Source organism: Leopardus geoffroyi, chromosome B1 (genome assembly GCF_018350155.1).
Source record: "Leopardus geoffroyi isolate Oge1 chromosome B1, O.geoffroyi_Oge1_pat1.0, whole genome shotgun sequence".
Lineage (NCBI taxonomy): Eukaryota > Metazoa > Chordata > Mammalia > Carnivora > Felidae > Leopardus > Leopardus geoffroyi.
In genome coordinates, this window is record NC_059327.1 from 142,293,555 (window position 1) to 142,309,835 (window position 16,281).

A 16,281-nucleotide genomic window follows, 5' to 3' on the forward strand; every position below is an offset into this window, starting at 1 on the left:
ATTAAAAAAAAAAAAAAAAAAGAACTCAGATTCATTTAATCTAGAACTTACTTGGAACATACCAAAGGGTGGGTAAGCAGTTAGGAAAATTACTTGTAGAACAGGTGTCTCAGTGATAGCTAACAATACGCACCACAGACTGTGTGACTTAGATTGGACGTGTAAGATCAGGGTACTGGCATGGTTGGGTTCAGATGAAGGCCCTCTTCCAGGTTGCAGACAGCTGTTTTCTTATATCCTCACGTGACAGAGAGGCTGAAAGAGCTTTCTCTGGGGTCTCTTTTTATAGAGCAACTAATCCCATTCATGAGAGTACCACCTTCATGACCTAATTACCTCCCTAAAGTTTGTACCTCTTACTGCCATCACGTTAGGAGTTAGGATTTTTGTGAATTTGGGGGGAACAGAAACATTCAGACCATAACACCAGATTCATTGAATTAACAGCTTAATTCAGACTTTCTACTGCTGCTGCTCTTTCCCCATCAATCTAAGGGTGTGCCTGAACCAGTTAATGAAAAGAGGAAGGACAATTTTCATATTTTGTCAAGTAGTAAGTCTGAAGTCTTTCTCTGTTACATTATGAAATTTATAATATACGATTTTCTCTTTTATAAGACAATACTTAGCATAATGCTAGCTCATAAATTATTTTCATCATTTTTACTTTTTTTCCAAATATAGTTTTATAGACTTACTATAGTTTTTCCTAATACAGACTTTTCCCACATTGTAGCCTTTTTTAAAAACAAGGTTGAGTCAAAAAAAGATTAAAAATCATTAGTTTAGTAACATACTTTTTAGATATAACAATGTGTAAATGTGCATACATATGTACAAATATTTGGGTGAGTTTGTAGATATGATCTTGCTAATAAGGGTTTTGATAAGAGCTTTTCCTCTGGATGTTTCAAACTAAGAAAATAGGTACAAGTGATACCTCCAATTAAATGCACCTGACTTTCTGGAGTGTTTAACATCTTTCTTGGGGCCTATGTTTGCAAAGGATTCTGCAAGGCTAGCAGCTGATGTGCATAATGACACTCTAATAAAGTGATGTGGGAGGTTTATGGAACATAAATGACAGAATATTTCATTTGTGTTTTGTTTAGTTTATAGTTGAAGGATAGTCTCATAAATGCTAGTAAATCTACGCTGACCCTTGTTAACCTTTTTCCTAAAATGCCACTGCAAAATTAGGCATTAGCCAAAATGAAAGGATAATACCTTGTACTCACATAATTTCTTAACTATTCGACTTGGAGTGTTAATGGCAGAAAATCCTTGGATTCAAGTAGGTACCTTAATTTGTGGCAAGGTTAAGGTTTGTAATTGTTCAGCAAAGCCCTCTTCCTCAAAAGAACTATCTCCTTAATTTGGTCATGGTCATGTCAAAATCAACCTGAGGTAATTATTTCCAAATTTCATAATAAATTTTTTTCACCAAAAGTTTTTTCTTTCTTTCTTCTTTTTTTTCTTAAGTAGCCCATTTCACTGTGATAACCATTTAAAATATTGCTGGAACTCATTATGTATAGCATTTGTAAGTAGATACTTCCAGATCTGGAAATATTTCTTCATACTTGGGCTCAGGCTCTCTTGATGTGGATAGGAAGAAAATTTGACTTTACTGTCTTGTCTGCACAGCCTGGGGCAATAAAAAGCACTTCAGTTTTAAAGCTTAATGATCAGACAAACCAAATAAATCATCTAGTTCTCAGAGACAAAACTGATATAATTATATAGGGCCCTGCTGAATATTTTTTGCTAAGGAATCCAAAATTTACAGTATATTTATAGTTGTGAAAATGAGTATTCTAAAGAATATATTAGAAACGTTAACTGTAGGTAGTATTTTGTAAGTATGTAGCATATCTGGGAAAGCTGAACTAGAACTGGCAAATCTGAAAACATGCTTTACCATGGCTTTGTGTGTTTGGGTATCTTGATGTGTAGATAATGGAAAATAATGCCAATTAACATTAAAAGAATTAATTTGAGTCCTACCTTTTCATTATGCATTTATATTAAAACAGCTTATTGTAAATGATTTAGTGTAGTTCCCATAATGTTTATACTGATGGATTTAATTTCACTAACCTAAGCAAGACATTTTTAAAGATGCCTAGACATAATTTGGTGTGTTTAGCTTCTCAGTTTGCTTACCACTTACGCACAAATGCAAGGCTTTATGACTCCAGTAGGGCCCTGTATTTCCCTATTTAGCCGTCTTTATTTCATGTCCTACCCACTGAAGATTTGAGCCTTACATGACCCCATTGTCAAGACAACAGGTACTACAAGTACAAGTTACTCAGGTATTTGGCTTTTACAAATTATGGATTGTTTTTTATATATCTTGAGTTACTCTTTTTTTTCTAAGCATATTTTTTTCTTTTTTCTCAATCCCCAATCTCTTTCCAGGGCGTGATTGACTACATTTTCTATTCCAAGACTCATATGAACGTGCTTGGTGTCCTGGGGCCTTTAGATCCTCAATGGCTGGTTGAGAACAACATCACTGGGTGTCCACACCCTCACATCCCTTCAGACCACTTCTCACTGTTAACACAACTTGAACTCCACCCTCCACTTCTGCCTCTTGTCAATGGTGTTCACTTGCCTAATCGGAGGTAGTGGAGTACTGCCCCGCAAAGACGGGGGGATCTGTTGCTATGGACCTGTACAGTTGTAAATCAAAGTATGTAGGAGTGAAGTATGGCCATCCTTAAGCTGCTTCTTCAGGTTCCTTTCATTATGTGTTTGCTCTAAGATTTTGTACATTTTTGTGCATATTGGTATCATTTGGCACTAGGGCTGGAACCAAAGTATTACTTTCCAAATTTTTAATTTATCATGTTTTTAAATTGGACCTTTTTCATATTATCTTAGAGTCAGCATTTGTAATTAATAAATCACCAATTCAAGGCCCAACAAGTGTATTTGTTTTTCCAAAACAAATACTTTCTTTTGAATGGTTTCAAATCAACCATTTTTGTAAAAGGCAATTAAAAAGAACTATAAATATAACATTTTAAACTGAATGATGGCATGCCTTGCAGGAAAAATTTCTTGGATTTCTGTTTTCCATTATAACAAACTGGTTTTTGACTCCCCAAGTCTTTTGCACATTAACAAAGCACTTAAATTTGCTAGATCTGTACATAAACGATGATATAGCCTTTAACCATAATAAGAAAAATTGAGAAATTAAAGGTGGTTGCACAATATGCTTTCAAAATCAAGCATTTAACAGTACATGACAGTTGGGCAAGTGCTGGTTATTTTTTTGTTTTGTTTTGAAGAATCACTCTATATTTTGTTCCTCTATTAGTTGTAACCTCATTAGAAGTATTAATTTTAAGCCTTTCTCTCCAGTTTATTTATTGCGGAACAGTGGGTAATTTCTACTGCCACACATCTTGAAAATAGAATTTTTTTACATTTAGGATGCCCACAAAATTTGTCCAGTATTTTTAATTATTCCCATCCACCTTTTTCTGCCTGGTTGTGCTAAAGAAACAGATATTATATGATCTGTACGATTTTTGCAGTTATAGTCAAATGTTAAAAAACAAACAAACAAACAAAAAAAAAACAGAACAACTGCTGAATGAAAAGACCCTGATCAAAGTTTTAAAAGGGAAAAGTGATACAAATATTTCATGTGTTTCCCAAAGTAGGGCAAGTGTCTGCTGGTTTTGGCTTTTTGAGGTGGAAAAGATTTTGGAGGGAGAGAGAACAGGGAGTAGTTGAAAACCTCAGATCATTTTTCCTGACTCTAGTTGCCAAATGGCCATTATATGCTTTTAATCTTTGTTTCTGTTGTCTGTCAGGGTTGAATTAAGAAGCTACTGGTTTATTCCCAACTGTTGATGCTCTTTAGAAACTTCGGAATCCTTTTTTTGCCCAGGAGGGGCCAGTTGAAAATCTGTGACTCAAGAGGCAGTGAACGTAATAACCGTTTTCTGGGGGAAAAAATTGGTTGGCTACTTGATGTTAATTATGGCACAGTAACAGGAAAAGGTTGTGTCTGTGTTTTTAAGTTTTTCTTTATTCTGCTTTTTTGCTGCTATAAGAGTTTTCTGAAATTTATATTTTAAACTTTTCATGCACTTTACTGTTTCTAGTCTCAAAATGTGATATTTTTAATAAACAAGAAATTTTCCATTATGTGAATGAAATTTTAAAAGAAAATAGCCTATATTTGTGTCTCACTAATATATAAAGTACAGGTCAAATTTAAATTATTTAATTAGTTTTAAATATATACAATTTGTCTCCTCTTTCAAACCTGACATCGTAGGCTGTTTTATTAGTCTTAAATGATGCATTTCCTTTGGTCATTTTATACTAATTTCTTCCATAGTAAATTAATCAGGCTATATAATATTTCCCCTGAAGGGTAATTTTAGTGGGACGAGGGTGGTGGGATGATGTAATGTCGTATATGGGATCGCATCAGAAGGGTTCTGTAAAGCCTAAACTCCCTTTTAAAAGTGCCTAGTGATAGAGGCGTTGTTTGTCATCTTTTATAATTGGAATGTAATTGTAGTTGAGTGAAGTTTGATGTAAATAAAATATTCTTTTAAAAATGGTAAAGTACCAGAATAAACAAACAGAAACAAAGAAACAACCCTTAAGGTGACAGATTTTCCTCAATGTGCAGGTATCCCTTCTTATATACCTCAAACATTCAACATCTAGCCATGCAAATTGATTACCTGAACCATAGTACTGGAAAGTAGAATAGCATGAAAAACTTAATTTTGTGGACATTACCTTTTTTTGTAATCAGCTACTGTATGTTTTATTTTAAATCTTTTGTTTTGGGTGGATTTTCTGCTCTGGAGGTATATGCACTAACAAAACATTTTCCTCCTTTCATATACGCATGTTAATTAGCAATGTGAGCAATATTTCCTACCATACTTCACTCCCGATATTTTTTGAGATGTTTGTATAAAATGGAATTTAAAGTTCACTTATGATTGTATATGAACCACAGAGGAGCCCATTTATTAATAAAAAAAAACTTTTTTAATAGTTAAATGTAGAGGGAAAAAATAAAAAAAAAAATTGGGAAACATTGTAAACAGCTTAAGTTTATTTTGTGTATGATCGAGGCACTCTGTTGCAGGAAGGTGTGTAATTGGGTTCTCTCTGCTTCCAAATGCACTCTTTCAAACCATTCATTATCCTGTGTATTTTTAATGTGGTTTTAGTAAATGTTGGTAGTAGCTCTGTTGAAGTAGGTAATTGTGTTATGTTTTGGGTGGCACACACACTTGGGGCATGGTAACCCAAATTTCATGTGCACGGTTTCCCTTTAGCCCACTGCCCAGATTTCACACACTTTCACCCTTTGTTCCCTTTGTAAAAGGAGTGGTATCTGTTTTGAGCTGCCAATTCAGATGATCAGAAATGCTGCTCTCCTCAGTATTGTCTTGTTAAAACGCATGCCATTTGGAACTTTGGCAGTGAGAAGCCAAAAGGAAGAGGTGAATGACATAGGGTATATATTCAATGAAAGTAAAATATTTATGCTTATATACTTTCTAGTTCTCAGAATAAGTTTAATAAGCTTTATGCCATGGGGCTGCTGCATATTTTATGTGAAGTTAAGAGAAAATTTGGGCATTTTTAGGTTGTGATAATGTGTTGTGTTTTTTTTTTTTTTTAACTGTTAAATATGATTTCTGATCTTTGTGTAAGAACTGGAGTGTTCTTTAAATTTATTGAAACAGTGTTTGAGGAAGGGAAAACTGCACTGTTTGCTATTACAACAGTCCTACAAGTGCATGTCAAGTCACCCACTCTCTCAGGCATCAGTATCCGCCTCATAGCTTTACACATTTCGATGGGGAATATTGCAGCATCCTCAGGACTGACATCTGAGAAAGGCTCAAATCCACTTACTGCTCCTTGCTTGTTGACTTTGTTTTAAAATATTGTGCCTGGTGTCAACTTTTAAGCAACAGCACTGCCTAAAAGCAAGCAGAGAACAGAATCCCAGCACCATTCTATAGGCAACTTTTTAGAATTCAGATATAGTAAATCTGTTCGAGATTTATGATGTTTTATGTAAAAAAAAATTTTGTACAACGTAGCTGAATATTTTTGTTTCATTTCTTTGATGTAAGGCGTGTGAACGTTCGTTTGAATATCACATGTTAAAGTCAGGTAATGGCACAATGGGTTCTGAGACCAGCTTCCCCCCCCCCCCCCCTCCCATTTGCCTTGTTCCAAGCTCTTTCTTTTCAAATTACTTTTCAATATTCATAGGCAGATATTTAATTTTACTAATAAGCATCCTGTGTGAATGTATTAAAGAAGCCACTGTGTTTTAGCGTTACAGTTTGCAGAAGTATAAAGCTTCGTTCTTCTTTGTCCCTCTTATTTGGTATGTTACAGTTATGTATTGAATCACAGAGATGGGAGAAAGTCGAAAGATATCTAAGGCTCATATCACTTGATTCTACGGTGGGTTGTATTAGAATTGAGGATGTGGCACATTAAAACTGGAACATGGGCAAACATAACTATGTTCCATTTAAAAATTGTGTCTTCTAATTATCTATTAAGTGGGTGAAAAATTAAGTTTGCATTTGTATTCCCAAGAGTTTCTAAAAATCACAAATGCCATCTATACTTTCAAATCAAATAGCAAGAAGTAGAATAGCACAAGACAAAATAGGTTAAATGTGTTCTTTGATGGAATCAGAGGCATATTGTTTTCATTCCTAATATAGGGCTAGATTTTCTAGCGAATTGGCTGTGTCCCAGTACTTACAGTACTTACTTGTTTCTAAGTCTTCTATTCTGAGAGATTTTAATAGCTTTGTAAAATGCACTGACTGATCAGTAGCTTTGGCCACAGAAAACATAATCAATTTCTGGTACATTTGGCAGGCCATAGAATAATGGTTATATAGCAAGCAATGACTTTATGGCACGTTTTAAAAATAGCATTCAAATATACTTTTTGACAGAAATGTGAATTCTCACATTTATAAGGTATTCTCTTTCTCTCCTACCTGCCCTCCCCTTGAAACAAAAATCAACTTTCTAATATGTAGATTTGTTTAATCTTTTCCTTCTGAATTGTATCATGTTTATAGAACTGTGAGAATTCTAGGTAGACAAATTAGGAAAATCAGAGTATTTTTCTAAGCCAGGAACTTCAAATAAAGTTTTCAATTTGTAGACTGAGAGAACTTTTGTAGTTACGATTGCTTTGAGTGATTTTAATTTTTTTATGGCATCATGATCATCAATTTCAAATCCAAGTAAATTAGTACACCTTTAACCTGGCTTATTTACCAAAGTTGTAATCTGTTTGAGAACAGGATGCCAAAAGCATCTTTCATTTTACAGAACGATTTGGATATCTCTGTTGTATAAGCGTCATCTTAAAGTTTAAGGGTAAGAAGAAAAAAGGAAGCACTTACACTGCAGGGTGTTCTGAATACGAGCCACGAAAAGAAAAAAAGTTTTTTTCAGGAAGGTGGTAAGGGAGAGCATGCATATTTCTTGTTTTAACCAAATACCTTCTTTATGTAAGGTTCTCTGTTGAATTACATAAGTCCTACGGCAAGAAATAGGGAGATACTAGGAAAAGCAAGCTTTGTTAACCTACTTAGTAATTTCTTTTGGCGTAGGTTTGTTTGGGTTATTCTTGGAACCAAAGGAAAACAGGCATGTTGAGGTTTTATTCGATGTATATTATGACATTGAAGTAATGGAATGTTTTTAAGTAAAATAGATTTTACTTTCAAAGCATATGAAATAAGGACATTTCTGCCTATTAAATGTTCATTTTTTTATGGCACTTACTATAAATTCAGTAGCATTGTACTGAAATTAGAAATTGTGTTATCAGAAATAAATCATATTTTGAAAAAGGTATCTAAATGCCAAGTGATATGACTCTTTCGGCATAGTAGCTTGGTACATTCAGCTTTCAGAAACTTTGAGAAGGCATAGTTTGGCACCTATTAGTAGTTATTTTTCTTATAATCTCCCCAGATTTAGATAATTTCCCTACTTGTATGTGTGTCACTTTTAATTCTAAAGGCATAAGAATCATGGTAACTTTTAGAAGTGGTCCTTTCTTGCTCATTTCAGTTTTGTGTTAATTTCTAGTTACTGACCTATGACTGTATTTCCTTTCAAACTATCAGTGGTTATATGTACCACGTTTGTTGAATTAGTTATCTTAAAACTCACACAATTGGCTCAGCGTTGATGTGTCAAACAATGGCTTTGCTTCTTAACAGGCTTAGTTTCCTGCTACTTGTTTCAGTGTTGATACAATAAGTGATGCAGTAGTCTGGGTGTGTATGTATTAAGAAGCTGTACTGTTCTTTCTCTGTGCTTAACTTGCTAAAAATATATTCCCTTACCTATGAAATTCCTGAGCGGTGCTCTGCCAACTTTTTTGGGGGGGGAGGAGTTTGGATGGCTGTATTACTGCACACTGGATCTGGAATTGTTCAGTGTTGTGAGTGGCAAATTTCTTAAACACCAGCAGCACTGAGAAGTGCACTATGGGCATTCGTACAGTTGTCCAAATGCAAGCAATTCTTTCATCTAGGAGAAGTTGAGGAATAGAGTTCATTGGAGTACTTGGAATATTTTGAGGAGGATGAACGTTTCAAATTTGGCTTTTTTACCTCTGGATGGGGTGGTATGGAGGGAGATTTTTTTTTTTTTTTTTTAAAGAGAAAGCATGTTTGTACCTTCTCTTTCGGAAAGGCCAGGGTGTTGGTCATATTCACTATAGGTTAATTTATATCTTCTTTTGTGATTTCTTTCAACCATAAAACAAGTGCCAACTAATTGTCCACAAGACGATCTACTCTTCAACTCAATTTACCATTTGAATAGGGAAGGATTCATTTATTCTCATTATTTGGCATTAAACTAATTTATTATTTTGCATAAATTTGAGTAATTATGTGGCCTATAAAGTGTTTTTGTAGCAAATTTAATGGTTGGAAAGAAAAGCACTTGAGTTTAAAACTGAGCAAGATATTTTGGTAATTTTTCCCCTGAACACATAGTAGTTTCTATTGATGTCCCAAAACAAATTCTCCTGTTTTAGGTTGTATATTTACTTTGCTTTTGTCCTAAGAAAGTGCCAAGCACTAAATCAATTTGTTACTGTGTTCCAATAATCAGTTTAAAATCTAAGATCTTTCTTTTTTCTTTTCTTTTTTCTTTTCTTTTTCTTTTTCTTTTTCTTTTTCTTTTTCTTTTTCTTTTTCTTTTTCTTTTTCTTTTTCTTTTTCTTTTTCTTTTCTTCTTCTTTCTTTCTTTCTTTCTTTCTTTCTTTCTTTCTTTCTTTCTTTCTTTCTTTCGAAGATTTAATGAAGTGCCATGTAATTGTAGCTAGTAGTGTTTAATGTTTAATAGACTGGTTCTGTGGTGTTCTAATCATTTAACACTCTGTCATCCTTGAGAAAGTGGTTCTTTCTTATTGAACACATTCTCTCTGACAAAATCACCAGCTGCTTTATTTTTCTATTTATTACAGTTAAACAGTTGATGAGGTCTGAAACTTGACCAAACTGCTCAGCTGAGATGTTTTTCCACAATAGACACTGTACAAATGTGCGTGTATAAGGACACAGTTGGGTGGTAGTATTTTTTCGTTAATGTGAACATTGATTAAACAAAGCAGTCCTGCCTTTTAAATCTTGTGGCAGCTCAGAAGGGAGGTGCTTAAGAACCTTAACTACTATGTCAGATGACAAAATACTTTTTTCCATTTTGGAGATTGGGTACTGCTCACACATGATGTATAGGGCTAAATATATGCTTGTTTCCTTGCACCTGTGTACTTCCTCTTCTCTCCCTCCCTTTCCTCCCCTGTAGGCAATAAATGGCCATTTTGCAACTGCATACCTTTGTCTTGGTTTTTTACTCTTTATCTGTGCAGTATGTGTCTGCTTTTAGGTGAGTATATCTCTTGGAAAGTTGAAGTAGGAAGCCAAGGTAATTCAGGCAAAAAATTACAAATTTATGCTACATTTTTTTTTCTCTGATGAACTGCTTAAGCAATACTTTGTTTAGAATAGATTTGGAAGTTAGCTATATTTATGACTTGCTTTGGCTGAAGAAATCTGAGCAGAGAGGGACATGTGTCACTTCTGAGAGAAGCTTTAAGACCCAGTGTGCAATTTGCCATATTCCCTTCTCTTGCCTTGGTGATAATGTGGAAGCCTGAGTTGAGATCCACCTTCCCATCCTAGATCCTTGAGTGACTTTGATGAGCAGAGCTCCCCTGGCGCCATGCACAGAGCATGTAGGTTGAGTGAGAACTGCCAAATCTCAATGTCTTCACAAACTGAAGTTTTGTTATTGCAGTATGAGCTAGCCCATCCTGATCCACAGTCATCAGATCTGCCCAGTTACTGACATAAACCACTCTTAATTAATAGGTGGACCTCTCAAGACCCAGAGTTAACTCATTCAATAAATACTCAAGTATCTACTATGAACAAGCTGCTTTGGGGATATAAAGTTGGACAGGTTCCCTGTCTAAGTTCCATTTATGACACAGAAAATATCAATGTATTTTAGTCATAGTAAAGGTATCTAAAATCTTAGAATCTTGGGAGGGGGGAGGGAAAGGGCACACAGTGAAATAATTAGTAATTTTGAAACTATGGGGATATTCAGTAGAAAATCGATTTTAAGACACGGTGTGATTGAGACCAGATTGTTCTTGAAAAGCATGAAACAAACTGAGCTATCCAGTTTAACAAGGGCTTAGGGAAGATAATGGCAGATTCTCCTGGAACAGATTGCGAACATTGACAAATCTCTAGGCTGAAAGCTCAGTACCTACGAATTGGTCCTTTTTACCCAGGATCCAATACAAGCCTGTCACTGACCCCAAGAACCCTCTCTTTTTAGAGGCCTTGATGTTGGCCAGCCTTTAGGAAGTACTCCAAAAGTAGTCACTTGAAGTGTATCTTGAAGGGACCAGGTGTTGAGACACTGGCTTATTAAGCAGATACTCCTAAAATAGTGCAATCAAGACACTCACCAAGTGTCCTTGCATTCCACCATGTGGCCTTGATCAAAATGTACCCTTCTTGGTAAAATAGGTGTAAGAAATGAAATGATTCAAAAAGCAGACACCAAGACCAGCTTGCATACGGATCATTTATTTGGAGAAGTGATCCCAGCAAAGAGTAGGGTAGGAATAATGGAATAGGGAAAACCAAGTCAAGGGTACAATTTTGAGCTGAGCACCTCTGTGGGCAACTGGGGCGTAACCTTGCTATTGACCCTTTGGGAGCTGACTAGAATGCACCTCAAAATTGTCTTCATGAGGGATGGGAGAGGAGAGTACTTATGGGCTCCCATGAGAAAAGGGTGTTCATTCTTTTTCCTATGTTTGTGCATCTGTTGTGCTGAATCCAATATAATAGTGGATAAATGGGGCGGTGCAGAAAGCAAAAGGTAAAGTGCTGTTAAACTTGTCTGACATTGGTTGCCAAGATATGATGTGGGTAAGGAATGAGCTGAGAGGATGTGAGGCAGAGCACAAGAGGAGTCTGACACGATGCACTAATCTCAACAAAATACGGAGTAGGAGAACAAGGTACAGTCCATTGTTGCAACTGACTCAGAGGCTATGATTAGTATTTGTCACCTTCTCTCTTGCAGATTTTACTCAGCTTTGCACCAGCACACCATTGGGTCTAGATTGCTTTTCTAAGGTTTGGTAATCCAGACCTTCATCCCAACGAGATGTTTTGTGCTTGTTGGGCATGTTTATGGAGTTTTCCCAGTCATCCCTACACATGAAAGAACCAAGAGCTGCCCCATGAATCCCTTGGATTCTAGATATGCTCATTCCTGCCTCCCATTGTGTAGCAGCAACCCTACCTTCTCATGTTAATATGATGTATTTTTTTTTAATGTTTATTTATTTTTGAGAGAGAGACAGTGTGAGTGGGGGAGGAGGAGAGAGAGAGAGGGAGCCACAGAATCCAAACTAGGCTCCAGGCTCCCAGCTGTCAGCACAGAGCCTGATGTGGGGCTCAAACCCATGTTCCATGAGATCATGACCTGAGTCGAAGTCAGCCGCCCAACTGACTGAGCCACCCAGACGCCCCTATGATGAATTTCCTATACCAGCATTGTGAGCCCCAAATGACCCATTCCTGGGGACAGCCTACATCCAATGCCTGGGAAGTTAATGAGTATTATTAAGGTTCAGTCTTAGTCCACCTCAGCACCTCTGAAGTGCCATCCCATCCTCAGAGTTTTCAACTAATTGCACATTAATCTCTATTTCAGAATATGCTTCCCAAGGAACACAACCTGCCACATCAAATTTCAAGGAATCATGCCAGCAGCAGGTTTTGACTGCCTCCAGGACTTCTTGCTAAGACTTAGATCTTGAATCACAGTAGAGTGCCACCGTGCCAATAAATTGTTCCTTATGCAGTCTTCCTTAGGTCTCTCAGATATAACACTTTCAAGATCCACTTCCATGTGTTTCTTTAGTCCTTGGTCATAATGTTAGCCCAGGCCTTGGAATTCTCTGGATGTGGAAGCTAGTTTCTTCTGGCTTTTAAGTGTTGTGTACCTCTGCTCAGGCAGTGCTGTGATGTCACCAGTTACTGATCTCAAGTTCAAAGAGGGGAGGCATGCGTGGATCTTAAGGAGGACAAGCAGTCTTTTGGGGCACCTTCTGCAAGTAAGAACTTTGCAAGTCATGCAGGCAAAGCGAGATTTCTTTGTTCTAGCAAGAGACAGGGCTGTAAGGGTTCAAGGACATCTGGGAATTTGAACTTCTCTGGCTTTTCTACCAAATGTTCCCATCCCAGGTTTCTGAGTTTCACTTTGACAACCTTGAAGATTATGCTCATATTCATTGTGGCTCTGCTACTATTCTATAAATCATGGGCCTGATTTTTAGCACTGTTTGCCCCATGGCTACTGAAATAATTATTAAGCACTGCCCTGGATTCACAGCATATCTTGAGTTATAGCTGGGTAATCTGAGCCTGTCATTTTATTTTTTCAAGATGTCTGAAGTCAGTTTTGAGAACCAGACAGCCCCGCAATTCTTATACTTAAAATTGTGCCATGCTATTTAAATGCTACTGCTTCTCATGTAGCCAGTGCTTCTCTTCCAACTGTACTTCAGATCTATCACCAGTGAAAGCATACTGGGGCCATCAACCAACAATGGAGTGACTACAGAGTGATCCAGGTCCAGAAGCATTTGCCTTGTTGGGCTACCTCTGTTAATTTTTGTCTTGGCCTAAGTTTCTCCAAAAGACAGCCTGGAAGATCTTGCAGGTAGTTGAAGTTGGGATGTGATCTTAAGAGAGGACACTAGGAAGAGTTGAACAGGGAAAGAGGGAAAGCCAGTTCAATGGTGAGTTCTTGAGCTGATCACTTCTGTGAGCAGCTGAGGCTTGATCCTACCAGGAACCCTCCGAAGAGCCAAGTAACATGCGCCTGTAAGTGTCTATCTGAGGAGTGGAAGGGGAGATTTATCCATTGGATCCTAGGCTCTCTTGGTCAAAGTTCACTTACCTGGATGTTAACTCTCACATATGTTCAGGCTTAGCTTTTATCCTCAAATATGACTTGGGGGATCTTGAACTTCTGTTAAAACAAGCCAAGGCAATGTACTTAAAGTTACAATAGCAAACAATAAAGTTCTTATTAAAATAAATTTAGAGAACCCCTGTGTTTTCTAAGCATATTATATATACTTGTATCCCTTTATTGTAGATCATGGAAAATATGTAAATTAATATAAAAACTAGAATTTACTCATACAGAGTTTATTTTGTGCCAAGCAATATTTATATGCTTTATATATAAGAAATCATTTAATCTTCACAGCAACCCAATAATATATGTACTGTAATTCTCTTAATTTTTTCAGGTGAGGAAACAGGCTCAGAGAGGTTAGTACTCAATAGCTATGTAATCTTGGTCATGAGTTGGTGTAGGAAACAGGAAAGGGCTCTGTAGCAGGTCAAGACTAGAGTGCAAGTGGCCCTTCCTATTGGGCCATGCAGAACTATGGCATTAGAGGTCCAGTTGCTGCTACACAGTGGGAGCAGGGAGGAATATATTTGGCATCTAGGTGAACATTTGAGTGACTCTTGGTATTTCCTTGCTCCATTTTGCTGTTAAATTGACAAGTGTAAGAATCATGGCCTGAAAAGGGCATGGTAACCAGGTTCTAGGTTACTCTACTAGATCAGCTACCAAGAGCAGTAGAGATGCTAGTTGAGAATGAGAGGAAGCTTAGGGTGAGTGGCTAGTGGAGGAGGGAGATGGTGAGTATCATTTGTAGCCCTTGAACAGCTGCAGCACAAAACTAGTTCTTCTTACTAATCTTTCCCTTGTAAGTTTTGGGGGGCAGAAGATGCAGATGCTTTCAAAATGTATTATATAAAACAAGTGACTGAGTGGCTCAAAGTGGTGTTGTGGTGTTCCCTCTTCAGGACTGAAACACTCTTTCATCTGAGAGGACTCTCCACTGAGAATGCTTCTGATAAGTCCTCTAGGCTGAGGAGGGACAACTGCCTTACCCAACATTATGCCCCATTCTGGGAGGAGTTACCCATCTGTGGCCAATGGCTGGTAAATGTAGGCTTAATAAGTTAATAAGCCTTCATATCAACATGTGACAATTCTGAATGGACATGGCCATCTCTAGAGTCCCCATGGCAGTGGTTGAGGTCTTTGTTGTGACTGCATTGATTTCTTTACTTCCCAGGTTTGATCCTGGCACTCTCCAAAAAACTTTCTGAATGCCAGTCTCCATCTCAAAATCTGTTTCCTGGAATATCCACATGGTAGGTAATTACAGTAGGCCTCTCAGATTGTTAGAATCTTAACTAAAGAAAACTATAGTACTTGACATATATGATAAGTTCCTAATATGTATATGTGTATATATTTCATATATATGGGATATATTACATATATAAGTATATAAAACACTTAAAGAGGGGCAAAACATAGAAATAAACATGTAGCCCTTATTTAAAAGATCTGAACGTTAAATGGTGCAACTTATGGGGATTTATGGTCTCTCTATATGGATTTGGTTTAGAAGTGTCTATAATAAGAGATTGCATTAGTTAGGATTCAGTTGAAAAAACAGAAACGACTCTATTTTAGTCAAGATGAGTATAATGTAGGGAATGAGTGAAATGGGGAGAAAAAAATGAAGTCAAACAGTGGATAGTAAGGCAAACCCGAGATTAGCAGCATCCAATAGCCACTATAGCCTTTAAGCCACTGGAAATCAGGAGAAGATGGGATTACTAGCTCCAAGAAAGTGGGTTTACCTGTCAGGAGCTAGAACCAAGGCAGGCACCGCCTGTGGGAGGTGGTGTCACAAAGGGAGGTTTATGTTTTGGGGCTGGGATCACAGAGAAGACTCAGGAGTCTGCTGGAAATGCTACCTGTAGCAGAAAGGCCCTGGCTTTCTTTCCCTTCTTCCTTACAGTTTTCTACCATGTCTCTCATTGGCTAAACCTAACCAGAAGTGACTGGCAAAGAAGCCTGAAAAATATTGCTAGCAGGGGTATATTCAGAATAGAGGAAAGACTGAGGAATGCATGTGGGAGCAAGCAAGCAAATATTTAGCACACACTTTTTTATTCTGTATCTGTTTTCATACTTCTAGCCAATTTTTTTCTTATACTTTACCTGCATTGTCTTTTTTTATTTAGTGTGGTAAAAAACATAACATTTGTTGTCTTAACCATTTTTAACTGTTCAGTAGTGTTAAGTATAGTGTTAAGAAATCATTGCTAAATCCAATGGCTTCCTATGTTTTCTTTTAAACGTTTTGTAGTTTTAGATCTTACATTTCGGTCTTTGGTCCATTTTAAGTTAATTTTTGTAAATTAAGTAAAGTTTATTAACCTTAAGTAAAGGTCTAACTTCATTCTTTTGCATGAGATATTTATTTTTCCTTGCACTATTGAAAAGACTGTCCTTTCCATTGAGTGGTCTTGGCACCCTTACCAAAAATCATTTGGCTGTTTACATGAAAGTTTATTTCTGGGCTGGCTCTCTATTCTGTTCCATTGGTCTAAATGTCTGTCTTTGTGCCAGTACCACAATGTTTTGATTACTGTACCTTTGTAGTAAGGTTTGAAATCAGGAAGAGTGCATCTTCCAACTTTGTTCTTTTTTTTTTTTTTTTTCCAACATTGTTTTGGCCATTTAGAATCCCTTGAGATTCCTTATAAATTTTAACATAGGCTTTTCTAT

The 16,281-nt window shown here is 36.8% G+C and overlaps 1 protein-coding gene across 5 annotated transcripts in view; it reads left to right on the forward strand.

Moving 5' to 3' along the window:
* Window positions 1–9,906, forward strand: part of CNOT6L (CCR4-NOT transcription complex subunit 6 like) — a 121,359-nt gene extending 111,453 nt beyond the window's left edge. For 3 of the 5 annotated variants that reach the window (XM_045473652.1, XM_045473650.1, XM_045473651.1), the window contains exon 12: window positions 2,425–9,906. In XM_045473652.1, the coding sequence (XP_045329608.1) occupies window positions 2,425–2,637 (213 nt within the window). In that variant the 3' untranslated portion in view covers window positions 2,638–9,906. Of the gene's footprint in view, window positions 1–447; window positions 554–2,424 lie in introns of all 5 variants that reach the window. The other 2 variants (XM_045473654.1, XM_045473653.1) reach the window with 2 other exon arrangements.
* The last annotated feature ends 6,375 nt before the right edge of the window (window positions 9,907–16,281 follow it).